This window comes from Hippocampus zosterae, chromosome 4, assembly GCF_025434085.1.
Source record: "Hippocampus zosterae strain Florida chromosome 4, ASM2543408v3, whole genome shotgun sequence".
Classification (NCBI taxonomy): Eukaryota; Metazoa; Chordata; class Actinopteri; order Syngnathiformes; family Syngnathidae; genus Hippocampus; species Hippocampus zosterae.
The window spans coordinates 28531767-28550458 of NC_067454.1; the positions used below are offsets into that span (position 1 = coordinate 28531767).

Here is an 18692-nt window from a genome sequence, read left to right on the forward strand (position 1 = left end):
TACACACAAGGTCTTGAAAAAGGTGACTGGGACTGGGTGACGGGGTATCTTTTTGTCCACTCGGTGTCACTTCAGAATCGTGTTTTGCCGAAACCTTTCATGGGACTAAGCCATGGTCATCCATCCATCCATCCATCCATTTTCCGATTCGCTTTATCCTCACAAGGGTCGCAGGTCATGCTAGAGCCAAACCCAGCTGTCTTTGGGTAGTAGGCAGTAATCGGTTGCCAGCCAATTGCAGGGCACACAAATACGAACAACTATCCGCACTCACACTCACACCAAGGGATCATTTTGAGTATTCAATCAGCCGCCTTGCATGTTTTTGGAATGTGGGAGGAAACTGGAGTACCCGGAGAAAAGCACTGATGCGTCTTAATGTATTTACTTGTTTTGACAAAAGTGTGAATCTTTGAATAATTAATGTTCAAGGACAAGATGGAGGAGAGAAACAAATTGGAGAGTCACATTTAATATCAATAAAGTATTATCAAGAAAAATACAGAAAAAAACACTTCAATCTATGACAAACATATTAAACTGGTGAGTCAGTGCCTACCATATCTATTACAGTTAAAGCCATCTACTCTGCAGAAAATAGTAATTACAAATGACATCTCAACTAAAAAAAAAAAAATAAGAGACTCACTCAAACATTTTCAAAGCTCTAGTGACATATTCAGTTGTTATTAGATGTGTAATGTGTTGAAACCCATTGCAGCCATGCGGCTGAAAAAGTGCAGCAGCAACTCCAAACTAAAGACAATGAAGACCAGTTGGTGATGAATACAAAGATATAAATGTCCACAGGACAGTTTCCATACATTTCTATTTCGGATAACGATGATCAATGATCCTGTCTTAACCCATTCTTTGGTTTATAACTGACCGTTATAAAAAAAATAACAAAGATACGTAGGAACATATGAAAATGTTGGTTGCAACTAGTTCTTAACTGAAGTATTGCTTTTGAGATTGTGACAGCCATTTGTCAGCGTGCTCGCCTATAATATACAATGGTCGCCACTAAAATCATCGATGCCACTAAGGTGAATGTCCGCCAGTGAGACCATCCTTGGATAACACCTTCCTACAATTAAAGACAGAAATAGTAAAAACAAAACATCAATTTATAAATCAGAAAAGCAGCATATCAAAACGACAGTGTCACATTTCGTATTTGACAGCAGGGGGCAGGCGTTCTTGCTTGCCGCCTGCACACCTGCCACCCATTTGTTGGTGATTGCACCTGCTAAATTTAGGCGCTCCGGCAGTCGACTCACTGCCGGAGTATTCCACGCCGTGCCATTGCTATTGCCTATTCCTTCTCGGTTAAAAGATTGCCTTAAAGACTATTGACAATTGTTGCGTTCCTAGATATCCTTTAGTGAGTGACCATAGTATTTTGCCTAAATTTCTCCTTGCCGTTTTTTTTCGTAAGCGCTTTCTGTTGCATCGTTACAATTATTTCCTGGTTCTCTTTTTGACCAGCGTTTTCTGTTGTCCCTTTAGACGAGGATTTTGTGTTGTAATAAATATCATTTTTTGTGACAAAGTTACTTTCTGTGTCTGCTATTTCGGTGATCCACTTATCTCCAGTTTGTTGCGCACGGAGCGATTACTCTGTCGCTTCGAGTACAACGTGACAGACGGGTGATAATGATAATGCATGACTTACCCAGCCTCCCTGCTGGACAAGCCAGTAGTGGAGTTGCTCTCTGATAACCTGGAGAACCCAGCTGATTATGAGTTTGATGTTCTCGAGATGATTCGTGGTCAGGGCCTTTGACATTAAAAAATAAATACAAAAATAAATGGACACATGGACAACCTGTTTATACAGTGCAACCTGGCAAACCAATCAATATTTTATTTACGAGGGCCATTCAATAAATACGGTGAATTTCTCTTTTACTTCTGTAAAACCTCTGTGAAACTAAGTAGTGAAACTAAGCTGTATTAGCTTCCTTTTTTTCTTTTTCAACATACAGTGAAACCCCTCTCCAACAAAATATACATGGGTGAAAATGCCCCCTATGTGAAAATAACTTCATACATTAAAGCCATATCTACTTTTCTGCTCCTCCTGCAACGAAAAATCCCCCTGTTGCGTAATACGAAATCTTTTTCTCTGCCCTTGCCTCGCAACAAGATTCACTACAACGAAAACAAGCCTTCCGCAAAAGTCAAATCCAACATCAGCCTTCAGCGACTCCTACTGCTTAGCTCGGAAAAGGCACCAGCAAACACCACACTGGTGTACACATGCGCAGTAGTGAAGGAAGTATTTGTTATTGTTAGTTTCAGATACAGCACGAATGTTGCATTGCTAAAATGGCTACAAAACGGACCTTTGCAGACCAAGGAGTGAAGAAAAGAAAAACTTTGACGCTTGAAGACAGGATAAAAGTAATAAAAATGAAAGATGAAGGAAAAGTAATAAAAATGAAAGATGGAGGAAGCAAAGTAAAAGACATAATGCAAGAAATGTATGTAAGTAAAAGTGAATGCTGATCGTAAATTTCACAATTTCTTTTCGTTTTTTTCCTTTCTACGGTGGCTATATGAAGTGTCAAATAAGTGTATGTATCATACTTATGCAATTCATTCATTCATTCATTTCATTCATCTTCCGAGCCGCTTGATCCTCACTAGGGTTGCGGGGGGTGCTGGAGCCTATCCCAGCTGTCTTTATGCAATATTGGAATAAAAATAAAGAGTACACATATGTTTGTGTGTGTGTGCGTGTATGTGCTTACATCTGAGATAAAATTTGCTATCGTGAAAAGTCCCCTGCTTGCAAACATGATTTCATTGTAGAGGAGTTTTACTGTAGTCTCTGAGCACTGTCACACATTTTTCCCATCTGCGCACAAGCTTCAGCGTCAAAATCTTTGGACTGCTGTCTCAGCCAGTCACTCACAACACTTTTGGCTTCATCATCACTTATTTATTGAATGACCTTTGTATTTTAATGCTTTAAAACAAAACAAAAAAAGACTCATGAGTACCCCCTTGAAAGTTTTAAAGAAGCAGTCCTGCTTGTCTGTTTCATCTTGGTTTTTCAAAATCGGGAGGCATAAGTAAGATAAGATATCCTTTATTTGTCCCACACTGGAGCCCAACACCTCTACCTAATATGATGTCTTTTCAATTTGTTCTCCTTTTCCACCTTTTTAACTCATTTAATGGCCACCTAGTGTGAACTTTTTTTTAAAATCCGTTTAGCGCCTCCCACGGGTTAGCTTGAGAAATGACAACAAGTACAGGTACAAACTTACTAAATATTTACTACTTATGAAATACACATCCATATCACTGTTTCATGAAACACGATGCAGTATGTAAACGTGGACTGCATTTCTTCATCACTAAGCTTATCATATAGACCAGGGGTCGGCAACACAAAATGTTGAAAGAGCCATATTGGACCAAAAAAAATAATTTTGGAGCCGCAAAAAATTACAAGCCTTATGTAAGCCTCATAATGAAGGCAACACATGATGTATGTATCTATATTATCTATATTAGCCTACAATCAAAAGAAGTTGGCTCCAAATACACAATGAGCCTTCATGATTACCGTATTTTCACGACTATAAGGCGCCATTAAAAGTCTTAAATTTTCTCCAAAATGGACAGGACGCCTTATGGTGCGGAGCGTCCTTTGTATGCGCTGAGTTCCAAAATCTGACTGACAGCCGACACGCTGTTTATATAGAGAAAAGGCGGAAGTGACTGTGGCCAGGCATGCGGGAAAGAAGTCGGCCAATCGGGGAAGGGTGGGCGTGTATATATCCATATATGGAGAGGGAGAGAGAGAGAGAGGACAGGCAAGCTGGGGAGCAGTCCGCCAATGGTGAAGGGTGGGCGTGTAAGTGGACGCTAAAGGGACGCCGCAAGCAGGTACCAACACCTGTATAGAGTGTGGCAATGTGCATTGTTGCAAAACAACTCCGGTTTTGGTTTCTAAGAACCCCTGAAAATAAATTCAAAGAGACACGCCTACGAAGTTCAGTTCAAACTTCAAGCCATCGGTTATGCTTTTGGCATGCGTGCCCATCTCACAGCAGCGGTGAAAAACCAAGTCAAGCAAATGAACTCTGAGCTTGCCGTTATTCCCGGAGGCTTGACTAAAGAACTCTAACCGCTGGACAATGGCATCAACCGGGCGTTCAAAGCCGTATGTTTAATGTTTGCGTATGTTTTACCACTGTAAAACTGCGCCCATTGGTACAGTGCGGTCTGTCTATGTGTAAAATACAGAAATGTCACCCATTAATGAGACTGCGCCCAACCGTACCGTGCGTCGAATAGTCATGAAAATACGGTAAACGTTTTTCCCCTGCAGTGGACCCTGTAGAGCAGGGGTGCCCAAAATTTTTTTGACCCAAGATCTACTTTACGATCAACCAACCTCATGCGATCGACCGCACACGCACGCATGCCATAATAAGCAACAGCCATAATGGCTCCGAAGATGAATGACACACTTTTGCAGCGTGTTAACTATCGTAGCTCACGTGTACCGTTTAAAAATGCTTCTTTCGGCCCTCCACATTCCCATTCTTTGCCAGTACCCTGGGTGAATTGTACGTGAAATGCTGTTTTTTTGACAACAGCCACCTGCCTGGAATCCCATCCTGCTAATAGAAAGTGAAGTGAGTGATGTGGAAATGTAATATTTATTGTACACATTTTTACAGTATTTGAAAATGTTAAGAATGTTTGTGTCATGTCTGTCCTACAGAAACCATATTAAATCAGAAAATATATTTTCCTCCCCCCCATCTTGGGCGCTTGCTTGCCATAATCCGTTTCAGAAGGCTGTTCGAAAACCAAAACCATGTTTCCATTTATAGTCAATGTAATAAATTTTAATCCGTTCCATGTCCAGAAAACAACTTCATTTAACTTTTTCATAAACTGTATACACATGTAAAAAGAGAGCAGGTAATATGAAAAATACTGTAAAAACTGTACAAACATTTTGTATGTTTTATTTTTACCAATTTTAACATAAACATTAACATTGTAACATAAAAATTCAAGTACCGTATTTTCACGACCATTCGGCGCACCGTATTGTTGGGCGCAGTTTCAGTAACGGGTGCCATTTCTGCATTTGACACATACACAAAACACACTGTATTATTGGCCGCAGCCAGGCAAGGTAAAATATAGGCCATCTTAAACATACGCATGCTAGGGGCGTGCCTTTAGCATCCTCTTACACGCCCACCCTTCACTCATTGGCGACTGGTACCTGCTAGGGACGTGCCTTTAGCGTCCTCTTACACGCCCACCCTTCACTCATTGGCGACTGGTACCTGCTAGGAACGTGCCTTGAGCGTCCTCTTACACGCCCACCCTTCACTCATTGGCGACTCGTACCTGCTAGGGATGTGCCTTTAGCGTCCTCTTACACGCACACCCTTCACTCATTGGTGACTGGTACCTGCTCGGGACGTGCCTTTAGCGTCCTCTTACACGCCCACCCTTCACTCATTGGCGACTGGTACCTGCTAGGGGCGTGCCTTTAGCGTCCTCTTACACGCATACCCTTCACCTCATTGGCGACTGGCACCTGCTAGGGACGCGCCTTTAGCGCCCTCGTACACGCCCACCCTTCACTCATTGGCGGACTTCTGCATGCCTGTCGCCTTTTCTCAGTATAAACAGCGGGTCGGCCAGAAGTGCTCTCAGTCAGGCTTTGGAACTCGGCGCATACACTAGGCGCTCCGCATTATAAGCCATCCTGTCCATTATGGAGAAAATTTAAGACTTTTAATGGCGCCTTATAGTCACGAAAATACGGTAACATCTTTCTCTCTCTCTCATCGTGATAATTGTAGATTACATTATTTTACACCTTGAACTAATAAAGACTAAAGTAATGGCTGTAACTATGGACTCTCTCTCTGCAACCCTGCGCTACGGTGCGAGGTAACATCCCTCCATCCATTTTCTGAACCACTTTATCCACACAGTCTCATCCATATTAAAAGTTTGCTGGGGAAAATATTCCTTGGCCTTGATGAGATTTTCAAACTCAACTAAACTTTTCGACAGCTTCCTCGTCTGAACTGGCTGCCTCCCCATGACGAAACACTTCTTTTTCTAAACTTTTCAAATCATCCTCTGCTTGCTTTAAAATCCAACTCTTTTATCCTAACCTTTTTTATCAAATCTCCATACAATTGACTTGCTTTGCCACAATTCATATCTTGGCTCAGACTGCCCCTGTTTCTCATTTCTGAAAATAAGCAAAAGTTTCTCGACTTCCTCGAATATTTGTGGCCTTTGTTTGCTAAACACAAGATCCTTTTGCCACATCAGTCACTTTAAGAAAACTGAGGTCTGTTCGAGTTCAGGGGTCACTCCTGTAGAGCATTGACTCTGTGGTGGCCTCTGACATTCATTATGACAAAGTCTGCTGGTCAGGCAGCATCTCAGTGCAGGTCAGAGAGAGACTGGACCGATTGCTCAGGAGGGCCTGCTCTGTCCTGGGCTGCTCCCTGGACACTCTGGAGGAGGTTGGCGACAGGGGGATGCTAGCTAAGCTAACAGCTATGATGTGCAGACCCTCTGACCCTCTCCAGGCCACCCTGACAGCACTCGGCAGCTCCTTCAGCCAGAGACTGATACACCCGCGTTGCGAGAAGGAGAGGTACTGCCGCTTGTCCCAGCCGACTGCCGTCATGCTATTGAATAGATGCTCCCTAAAACCTGGACTCACCCCCACTCACCTATTTTTAATATGCTTATATTTATATTTATTCTTGAGCTGTCAGTTTAGCGCATTTTTATTGGCATTAATTTAAATGTATTTCAACTGGATTAATTTTTTTTCTCGCGAGATTAACGCGGAACACGTCACAGTGGATGTTATGTTGCTCTATAAATAAACCAGAAACAAAACAACAAGTGCGCTGCATAGGTCCATGCACTTTGTTTTGCCAGCCATGGCAGCGCGAGAAACCGAAAATGGATACTTAAAGAGTTTATGAATGGAAAGTTTACTTTTAAAAAGTTGCCAGATTGCTCCACTGACAAGACCAAAGTTACCTGTATCATACAGGTATACGATGTATGCCACTGACGCGATTGTTACTTGTTTGGAACTATTTTGTGTGGAAGGTTACAGTGTTCCGTGTCCATATAAATAGAGCAGGTGGAGAGTCTCTGTGTTCGTCTGACAGTGACGGTGCACTGAGGCAAGTCGAGAGTTCAGTGGTGCAGTGGTAGCGACCTCGCGAAAACACTGAAAATAAAACGTCTTAGCAACGCATTCTCGCCGTCGTTAATCAACTCTTCACAAGCATTTGCTCTGGAGCAAATTTAACCCAGTTGCGTTTACACGTGCAAATTTACATCGGTGCTGCTTCGCAAATGAGCATTTGCTCTGGAGCAAATTTTTAAACTACCTCCCTGAGGTGGATCAAATTTGGTCCGGAGTAAGCTGTTTTCCGCGGCTACGCCGGAGCTAATTTGCACGTGTGAACGCTGTACTGGGGCAGCCCCGGCGTAGCACCGGACCAAATCTTGCCGTGTGAACACCCGTGTGAGCTGTGGCCCATAGCAGCTCCCGAATGAATGTGTATTCTGTTACCACTTGTGGGAGTAAGGCAACTGATGACCATCTGCAACTCTGTCATCCTTGAAACACAAATGAGAGTGTCACATTGGTGTCAGAAGTGGGATTGCAGATGGCGACCACACTCTGAGAGATTGAGGACTTGCTTGACAAAAAAAAAAAAAAAAAGGAGGCGTGGCTGAAGGAATTTAGATTTAGTCCAGACATGTTGAGCGACAACTAACCCTTGGCAACAGGACCCAAGGAGCGAAACCGGCTTCGATGCTGTCAGTCTCCTGGTGGAGACTCCTGGTGGAGACTGACAGCATGGGCACTTCCAGTGCCCCAATGCCTCCACACTTAACACTTGAGATGCAGTACAGTCAAACTGCTGCACTACAATGGAGAAGGACATCCGTAGATGTACCTTATCCAGGTACTGTTGGCAGTATAGTTTAATGGCCTTCGGGGTACAGCAGTCGAAGGTTGCCCTTGAGTGGGATGGGGGGGGGGGGAACTCTACAGATCCTTATGGACCTCAAACCACATGAGCGTCTTGACTGGAAGAGCGGGCATGCCCAGCTCCAGTTCTCAATAGCCACTGTCCTGTCTGCTTTCCATCTCTCCATGCTGCAACACACCTGAGGGCGCAGTTTACACACGACTGCGACTGTATATAGGGAGCCATGCAACAGTGTTTTAGTCATTCAAGGAAACATGAATAAAGCCAAGGAGAAGCTGTTGAACCAGAAATAGAGAGGAGGCTACAGTTGGGGCACCTACGCTACAGACCTCCACCATCATGCTTGGAGGGATATGGTTCTTTCGACGCCTGTGCTCAAGAGGAATTAATATTTCAAGCACTTATCCGGGGACTCCAATGAGATCAGCTAAAGCAGCACATTTCTTTGCCTGACCGCACAAAATCAGTCAAAAAACAGGTCTCATCGACAGCTTGATGCTGCTGCTGCAAAAAAAAAAAAAAAAAACTAACAAAATTGTAAAGAAAAAGCTCATGACTTGAGAAAAAAGCACACTCTTTTGTTTTTGTACATAGGAGGAGTGACAAAGAAATACAGTATGCTTGGCCAGTCATTGTCTTGTCACATGTTCCTATTGGGTCAGCAGCACCAAGTTTCATGGTCTATGTGGTTCACAATGCTGTGTTTGGATGAAACTGTCTTTCAGTAATGTTTCTTTTATGAGGATGTGCTGCTTTTAATATTTTGACATGACAGTATTGAGGCGATTTTAATATTGTTATTGTTACATCCTTAGAACTGCATAAAGACTGCAATGCCCCCCTGCCCAATGTTTGAGGAGGAACCTGTATGATGCGCGAATGATGCTGCTCTTTTATGCAGCAGGCAAAATTGTGCATTCACTGTAATTTTCAGCATCTTGTATCTGTCTATGGCGGGGGTCGGCAACACGCAGCTCCAGAACCGCATGTGGCTCTTTAGCGACATCTAGTGGCTCCCTGGAGCTTTATAAAGAATGTTTGAAAATGTAAAAAGATTTTGATAGTAGGCTATTATAGCTCAAATAGATATAGATACACGTTGCAGCTCCGAAAAAGGAGAGCTGTGGTGTTGGGCTTTTTAAAACATACACTTTATTTATGCTTCTAACAGTCTCGACAAACACAGGCACGTCTGCGTCTATCTCCGTGCCTTCTCTCTTCTCGTTCGACTCAAGAGGCATTCAAAGACAGCCTCAGAAAAACGGAAATTAATGATCACTTCACTGACACTAAGAAAAGCAAAAATAATGCACCAAAACAAAAAACAAGCGAGGAAATCACAAAAGGAATTTTATGGGGGCGTTTGTGAACACACAACAAAGGAATGAATAACAAACAATTCTGAGACAGTCCAGTCTCCTACATACATACAGCATGTGTTTCCTTCATTGTGAGTTTTATAGAAGGCTTTTATTTTTTTGCGGCTCGAGACATATTTGTTTTTTGTTTTGTTTTTTTTGTCCTATATGGCTCTTTCAACATTTTGGGTTGCCGACCCCTGGTCTATGGCTACGATCGAAAGGCTTCAGTTCTGTCGAAGGATATGATAACCACAGAGCTGACATGAAACCTTAATTGAGATCGCGGATCTGGGCCAAATCCAATGTAAGATGGTCTCTTACGGGGACTCCAATTTGCAGTTCCTTACAGTACAAGAAGTTAAACATCCGGGATTCATTTGAGATACTGAAAATATGACAGTAGGCATACATTTATGATCACAAAGGTCAACCGAAAGTCCAACTTAAATATGATGACAATGCAAAGCTTTCACTGTTCCCACCCACTATGAGCCTGGGGAATATTTCATGAAACATATCACTTTGTCTTGTTACCTTGTATATGAGTTTGTATGCTAGATGGAAGAGAGCCACAACTCGACCCCAGTTGATGCCATCAGCAAAGATGCTCCTGGCCACCTTCATGAAAATATCCTGAGCACAGTTTGCTTGAACCTGATTGATGAGTCTGAGAATGAGAATTGCAAATACAGAATATAAGTAATGGCTTGCAATTACATCAACAGGCAATGATTTTGATTGTCTTTTATTTCACTTCTAAAATTGTACTCAACAGGTCCAGGTCCATGAGTTGGTTTGAATATCCTGCCCACTTCTTGCAATTTTCGTTTTTGATGCCTCAAAGCACTAATGTCAAACTCAAGGCCCGGGGCCAGATCTGGCCCGCCACATCACTTTATGTGGCCCGCAAAAGCAAATCAAGCATGTCAACTTCCATGATGATTGCTAAAATATCTACCAAAATTGAAAATTCTCACATTTAAAAAATAAGAGACATGTTGGAAGCATTTTCATGTTACCAGACCCATCCTTAGAGTAACTTGAACAATAAACAATAAACCATTATCTCTATATGGTTTCAGTCATAACGTCCCTCCAAGGGAAACGGTAAGTACAATGTGGCCCACGACAAAAATGAGTTTGACACCCCTGCCTTAAAGCAATGATTCTCAAAGTGTGATTTGTTTTTTTTAATACCTTAAAGCACCGATTCTCAAAGTGTGTTTTGAGCACCACTAGTGGTACACTGTTAAATACAGTTTTGTTTGATTTAACATTAAGTACAATATATTTGCATTTAATCTTGTACAACTGCTTTACAGTTGTACAAGTTGTACATTTACAACTGCTAACAGTTTTCATCAAACATAAGTACATTTTTAATTTGATCATTTAGGTAGTTATTTAATTTTAGATATTTAAACAAAGTATTGCCTGCTCAAACAGTTAATAATGTCACAGTGGCTTACATGCTTAGGAGCTTCTGCAGTTCAAGCTGAATATGGTAATCCACCATTGTTGTTGTACTGCAAATTTTGATAGCGTATGTGCACGGTCATGTGAGAACTGGGACAAGTATGTCATCCACTCAGGAAAAGTACATGTCAGGAGGGCAGTGGTTTCAAAAGTTTTGAGCTCCCAAGATGCCAGAACCATGTGGACAATTCCAAAAAAAATAAAAATAAAAAAAGTGTGAAAACAGTAAAACGTGTTTCCATGTGGACGGTCTACCGGTACATTGTACATACATAAGAAGTGACTTTCGGCGTTTTCCTCTAAGTGGTTGCCACAGTGAGTCACTCGCATGATAGGTTTGGCACAATTTTTACACTGAATGCCCTTCTTGACACAACCCGCCCATTTTCTTTTGGAGTTAGGACGGGCAGCGACTAGAAATTAGTGTAGAGGGTTAGCTTGCCCTGTTGGATGTTACCATTCAACATGACCAGAATTTGAACCTGTGTCCCAGTGTCAAAAGCAGGATTATTATCATTTTAGGATATTAATTACCGGTGAAGTTAGTGTTTCCATTTGTTTGGGTTTTTTTTTCTTAATGTAGTTTTAATTAGTTTCCAGGGCAGCTTTGTTTTTTTATTACTTTAAGTTGCTTCAAAAACACAGTTTTCATTTAGCTTTAGTATTAGTTGTTTTTTTGGGGGGGCAGGGGGTATTTGAGAGCAAGATTAAAAAACACCATCAGCAAGATCAAGTATTGTGAAGTTAGTGTTTCCATTTGTTTGGGTTTTTTTTTCTTAATGTAGTTTTAATTAGTTTCCAGGGCAGCTTTGTTTTTTTTATTACTTTAAGTTGCTTCAAAAACACAGTTTTCATTTAGCTTTAGTATTAGTTGTTTTTTTGGGGGGGCAGGGGGTATTTGAGAGCAAGATTAAAAAACACCATCAGCAAGATCAAGTATTGTGTAGTATATATAGATTCAAGAAAAATATTTTAAAACATTTCGATCATACAGGTTACAGTGCACACTTTGAATTACAAGAACTGCAGTGTATCACACTACTTCTAAAGTTAGATTCATGCATGCACGCACCCTAATTAAAGATAGGCTGCACCTGTTGATAGGTATTAAACCTGGGTGTACAGTGTACTGTATATATATTTTTAATATACTGTATGTGTAAGCCTCACAGTGCAGAGGTGCAGGGTTTGATTTTAATTCCGACTCCAGCCTTCCTGTGTGGAGTTTTCAAGTTCTCCCCGTGACTGTGTGGGTTTTCTCCGGGTACTCCAGTTTCCTCCCACATTCCAAAAACATGCGTGGCAGGTTAAAGGAACACTCAAAATTGTCCCTTGGTGTGATTGTGAATGCGGATGGTTGTTTGTCTCTGTGTGCCCTGCAATTGGCTGGCAACCAGTTCGGGTTGTACCCAGCCTACTGCCCGAAGACAGCTGGGATGGGCTTCAGCACGCCCCGCGACCTTTGTGAGGATAAGCGGAGCAGAAAATGGATGGATGGACTGTATGTTTTCATGTATGACAGTGTCTTCACACCCATATAGCAGTAAATGGCCTGGCGGACACAGGGTAAAGATTCAAATACAAAATAACTTGGATTTTCCTCCTCGGGGAAGACAAGATTTTACAAGTGCAGTTGGAAGTGAACCAAGTTGGCAGGTTGCATATTTAGATATTATGATGAGATTCGATATGGTATGGATGGAGGGGAGAATAAAGTTGAAAAGCAAGGTCATAGGGGTGTGAGGTAGAGGGGTGAGGTCAACTGAAGCTGTGCAAGGGCTCAGGTGATGATAAATGATTTCGGAAGCAAAAAAAAAAACAGAGGAATGGAGTCGGTGTGACTGAATTAGATCAGAGTAGTAGCCGGATTTGGATGACACTCTATTGTCCTTGTAAACAAGATGCATTTTGTACATTTCTTCATGAAGAGTTAGTCCAATTTTATTGTTTAGACGTTCCAGTTGTCTTCATTGGGATCTGAATTGGCGAAGGGGACTTCTCTGTTTAGAGGTGCATGAGCGTTCAGAAGTGAGTATTGTAGTGGAAGACAAGGTCATCTGGTGGACTGTTGGCAGTTGTTGTACGATGGTCAAAAATGTCAGCAGACAGTGTGTCAGTGTTGATGTCTTTGATTTTGCTGAAATAATTTGGGGAAGGACATGTTTGGACAGGGACAGTTTAACATTATACTTTGTAAAGAAAATGGTCGGTGTCGGGAAGAGGGTGTGATGTGCAATCAGAAGCAGAAAAACCAGAACAACAGATTTGATCGAATATAGGGCTCTTATTATTTGTTGGCAAGTGGACATAATCCAAAGCTATGAATGAAGCCTTTTGAGAGTGATCAGTGCGATGAAGTCACCCAGGATGATTATCTCTTGAGCCAGTAATGAGAGTTGAGTGAAGAGCTGGGAAAAGGCGTTTATAAACGTCATTGATAAAATCTTTGTCATATCTTGGCCGGTGATAGAGAGTTACTAAATTGGTTTGGGAAATGACTAGGAAGTAGTGAAGTAGAATGTTCAAATGAAGCGAATGCAGGAGCAGTGGCTTGGATGAATTTCCAGTTCACACGGTGAAATATTGCAAGGCTTCTGCCTGCTAGCCCGCGGTTCAAAGACACAAACAAAACCAGGCAGAGTGCAGTTGTACATTGTGACGAAATAATCCGATAGTTGCAAAATTTTAGGTGTGGATTGTCCAGATTAAAGTCTGTAAGAACATCTAGGATGAGGTACCACTTGGTAAAGAGTGAGCAATTGTTGACCAGTCCAAATATGCCTGTGGTGGAGCTGTTGCAGGTAGTAGGATTAGCTGACCTGGCTAAATTAGCCAGGTGACTGTAGCTGCTAGTCCGGATAGGGTATTGGATGCGACGGGGGGTTATGGACCAGATTGAATAAATGCAATGATGGTCATTCAAAGTTAATTTTCGGCATGACCCTCAGTAAACGTAGCGGCGGCGGGGCTCTACTACGGCGCCACGTGACGAACTGATGAAATACAACCGGACCAGATGCGGCCGTGCTCCAACGCGCGTGCATTTGAAGGGGTGCGCGGCTCTTGCAGCCCGTAGCTGCGGCGAGTCAATCATTCACACGGAGTTCACATCGCAGGGACAGACTCTCGCGTGAATTTAAATTCCTGGAAACCTGCCAATGCTTCGAGTTCTTTGGTGCACGATGGAACCTGTTCAAATGGCTCTGCCAATGGGGAGTTTCCTTGATGAAATTGCAGGGGTGCCCAAACTTTTTTGACCGAAGATCTACTTTTCGATCAACCATAATCCCGCCATCGACCCATTACTGCGCAAACGCACATAGGCATGCACTTGGACACACGTGCCATGATGAGCAACCGTCATAACGGCCCTTAAAATCAACGAAATAGAAAAATAAAGTAGACAAAAAAGTTTATGAGTTTGTGAAAATGATTTTCTGCCTCCCTTAGTCGAGACCTGACACAGAGGTAAGGGACGCACTCACTGCAGCCTGTTAACTATCGTAGCTCATACGGACCTTTTTAAAATGTAGGTTAAAGATGATTTGCTTTATTTCATTTAATTTTTAAAATACTTTTTGTGTAAGACTGATATGATAATTAGGGTGCAGTGTGCATCAACACAAAAAGTACATTACTAACATGCACATAGATACACAAATGTTTCTTTGCTTTTTTTCCTCTCCACTGCTCGCGATCGACTTGGCACCAGTCCGCCCGCAAGTTATCGGTCGTTCGCGGTCGACGTAATGGCCACCACTGTCCTTTAGAATCCCAAACTCGAATGGAGGAAGGGGAGCGGAGGACGCGTGATGCTGGAGTTTCAAAAGCTCAAGGGCGGTATACTGATGGAGTGTAACGTACGGTTTTAAGTATGATGAAATGACTGCAAACCAGTCAAGCCGGATCTTGTTATACAGCATTGCTCCGAGGTGGAGATTATGAGACAGTGATTCAGGGGTTAGGACAGACCAGGGTGGCGTGACAGGTAAAATCGCAATTGGTGAGGTATCCGGCAAAATCCAAGGTTATACATAGCCAGTTTTGCTGAGTGTTATGGGAAAAAACACAATCTCGATCATTTTATATCATGATAATGATATATATATACATATATAGATAGATAGATAGATAGATAGATAGATAGATAGATAGATAGATAGATAGATAGATAGATAGATAGATAGATAGATAGATAGATAGATAGATAGATAGATAGATAGATAGATAGATAGATAGATAGATAGATAGATAGATAGATAGATAGATAGATAGATAGATTTAGGTATTCCATTAAAAATAAATAAATCATACAACATACAACGGCTTGCTGCATCTCACTTTTTGAAGTGACGTTAAATAGACCTCCATCATATGAGCAATGCATCCAGTAATGCTTCAATATAAAATGATCAAATGTAGAACAGAAGCAAAATAGACGACATATTTGTTCGGCAATGTAGATATCAATCAAATTAAGATGCATGAAAATAATGCTTCTGTCAGAAACTGATTGGTAAAAAAATAAATACATTGATAAATAAGATGAGCTTGACTGGAGGAATAGCCTTTCCACACATGAATATCTGAAACCTGGATGGGTAAATATGTGATGATTGCCTCGAAAATAAATAAGCATGTGTCTTTTTAATTGTTTGGACAATCTTGTGTTGAAGAGGCCGAGTTTTGTGTGCTTTTGTCTTGGTTCTGAAATTGATTGGGCACCAGTGGGTACTCTGTAACATTTGTGGTGGGATTGTTCTGGTGACATGTTATGTTGTAATGAAGCAATGAGGAAATGCTGGATCCGGTGTCCTTGCTGTAGTCAGACCACATCGATGTGATGCTGTTTATCGCTGTGAACTTGGAGACAAACTTGCTTGGAGCCTCTGTGGATGTTGCGAATACATGCAGGGAATGAGTCTGTTTTTTTTGTGTTTTTTTTTAGCCAATCTGTTCGGCGGAAGTAGCCGTTTGGTGGTTTAGCCAGAGGAGTTGCGTGCATGTGTAATGGAGCGCCATGGCCGAGGCTGCTAAGGAGCTAATGGTGGGGTTTGATGAATATGAAGGGGCAGAAGGTACAAGAGTATCAAGATCATCATGGCCGGTAGAGTCCAGTCTGCATGGGCCGTTCAGATTGGAAGCTGAACGAGCTAGCTTCCTGATTCAAAAAGAAAGCAGTGGGCCCAGCCAGTTTGGGGCCAACGGGAAAGGCACAGTCCTGCCTGAGTGGACTCTCATTGCTCCAGTGGAAGAAGACCATCAACATACATTTATAAATTTTAAAATCAGAGCACAGCATCTATGTATCTTAGAGTCAAAATCTATTTTAACTAAGCGGCAGCTTTTTTTTTTTTGAACATAAAACATATACAGAAATAATTTGACAGAAAATAAAGTAAATAAAATAGTAAAACCAAATAAATCAGTCTTCATTCAACACAGTTATTATGTTCAAGGGAGTAGAAAGAAGTAAAAAACTTATCTAGTCCTACCCCGTTATGTGTTTATATCTAATAAATCATTTTTATATCAATCAGAAAAGAAAAAAGTAAGAAGAAAGAAGTCTACATAAAGGCTCATACTTTACCCTTAACCGTGATATTTTTACAACTTTTGGTTTTTATCGGGATTATATACATCCACACCCTGGCACTCTTGTGTCAATTTTCTCTTGTATGCATAATGGATATTTCAATACCTTTCTCTATTTATCAACTTAGTTCTGATTTATCATTATATTTAATGTTTAGAATTTATCATTTTAACTCTGATTGATGTAGGTTGTTTGTACGATTTTTTTGAATTTGTTTTTGAACTCAGCTAGCGATTTACTCATTTTCAGGTCCGTTTCTAGATTATTCCACAGATTAACACCTTTGATAGATATACTTCTTTGCTTAATGTTTGTTCTTGTTTTGAGTTTTTTAAATAAGTTGGTACCTCTTAAATCATAGCTGCTTTCTCAAATTTCGAAAAACTTCTGAATGTTTTGGCAGAGCAGGTTATTGTGTGCTTTGTACATTAATTGGGCGATTTTAAAGTCAACCAGGTCATAAAATTTCATTATATTTAATTTGATAAATAGTGGATTTGTGGGTTCTGTATATTTTGATCTATTAATAATTCGAATTGCTTTTTTTTCGTAGTTTTAGAATAGGGAGTGTGTTTGTTTTGCAGGCATTTCCCCATATTTCCACACAGTAGGTCATATATGGTAATAATAAAGAAGTGTATAATGTGTACAAAGATCTCTTATTTAGCACTTCCTTGGTTTTGTAGAGGATCCCTACGGTTTTGGCTATTTTTCTTTTTACGTTATCGATATGTGGCTTCTCCCATGGGCTCACCACCCATGAGAGGGGCCAAAGGGGTCGGGTGCAATGTGAGCTGGGCGGCAGCCAAAGGCGGGGACCCTGGCGGTCCGATCCTCGGCTACAGAAGCTAGCTCTTGGGACATGGAATGTCACCTCTCTGGCAGGGAAAGAGCCCGAGCTGGTGTGTGAGGCAGAGAATTTCCGACTGGATATAGTCGGACTTGCCTCCACACACAGCCTGGGTTCTGGTACCAGTTCTCTCGAGAGGGGTTGGACTCTCTTCCACTCTGGAGTTGCTCACGGTGAGAGGCGCAGAGCAGGTGTGGGCATACTCATTGCCCCCCGGCTCAGTGCCTGTACATTGGGGTTCATACCGGTAGACGAGAGGGTTGCTTCAATGCTCACGTGGGCAATGACAGTGAGACCTGGAGGGGCGTGATTGGGAGGAACGGCCCCCCGGATCAGAACCCGAGTGGTGTTTTGTTATTGGACTTCTGTGCTCGTCACGGATTGTCCATAACGAACACCTTGTTCAAACATAAGGGTGTCCATATGTGCACTTGGCACCAGGACACCCTAGGCCGCAGTTCGATGATCGACTTTGTAGTTGTATCATCGGATTTGCGGCCGCATGTTCTGGACACTCGGGTGAAGAGAGGGGCGGAGCTGTCACCTGGTGGTGAGTAGGCTCCGATGGTGGGGGAAGATGCCGGTCCGTCCTGGCAGACCCAAACGTATAGTGAGGGTTTGTTGGGAGCGTCTGGCGGAATCCCCTGTCAGAAGGAGTTTCAACTCCCACCTCCGACAGAGCTTTTCCCATGTTCCGGGGGAGGCGGTGGACATTGAGCCCGAGTGGACCATGTTCCGTGCCTCTATTGTTGAGGCGGCCAATCTGAGTTGTGGCCGTAAGGTGGTTGGTGCCTGTCGTGGCGGCAATCCCCGTACTTGCTGGTGGACACCAGCAGTAAGGGATGCCGTCAAGCTGAAGAAGGAGTCCTATCGAGCCTTTATGGCCTGTGGGACCCCAGAGGCAGCTGACGGGTATCGACTGGCCAAGCGGACCGCGGCTTCGGTGGTCGCCGAGGCAAAAACCAGAGCGTGGGAAGAGTTCGGTGAGGCCATGGAAGCCGACTTCCGGACGGCTTCGAGGAAATTCTGGTCCACCATCCGACGTCTCAGGAGGGGGAAGCAGTGCACCACTAACACTGTGTACAGTGGGGATGGGGCGCTGCTGACTTCGACTCGGGACGTTGTGAACCGGTGGGCAGAGTACTTCGAAGAGCTCCTCAACTCCACCAACACGCCTTCCTTGGAGGAAGCAGAGCCTGGGGACTCTGAGGTGGGCTCTCCTATCTCTGTGGTTGAAGTCACCGATGTGGTTAAAAAGCTCCTCGGTGGCAAGGCCCCAGGGTTGGATGAGATCCGCCCGGAGTTCCTCAAGGCTCTGGATGTTGTGGGGCTGTCCTGGTTGACACGCCTCTGCAACATCGTGTGGTCAA

At 42.6% G+C, this 18692-nt stretch overlaps 1 protein-coding gene and 1 long non-coding RNA gene across 3 annotated transcripts in view; both read right to left on the bottom strand.

The window, feature by feature from the left end:
• Positions 1 to 458: 458 nt before the first annotated feature.
• The window catches only part of zgc:153993 (uncharacterized protein LOC767645 homolog), a 32541-nt gene continuing 14307 nt past the window's right edge, over positions 459 to 18692 (bottom strand). Inside the window, exons 4-6 of the mRNA XM_052064039.1 lie at positions 9935 to 10067; positions 1679 to 1783; positions 459 to 1090 (exon numbers count right to left, since the gene is read on the bottom strand). Of these exons, the coding sequence (XP_051919999.1) occupies positions 992 to 1090; positions 1679 to 1783; positions 9935 to 10067 (337 nt within the window). The 3' untranslated portion in view covers positions 459 to 991. The remainder of the gene's footprint in view (positions 1091 to 1678; positions 1784 to 9934; positions 10068 to 18692) is intronic.
• Positions 5213 to 7633, bottom strand: LOC127599820 (uncharacterized). 2 transcript variants are annotated; one of them, XR_007962171.1, is made up of 3 exons: positions 5588 to 7633; positions 5459 to 5522; positions 5213 to 5394 (listed from the first exon to the last, which is right to left on the bottom strand). It is a non-coding gene; the product is annotated as an uncharacterized LOC127599820 (long non-coding RNA). The 2 variants fall into 2 exon arrangements; XR_007962172.1 differs by lacking the exons at positions 5459 to 5522; positions 5588 to 7633 and adding an exon at positions 5523 to 5564.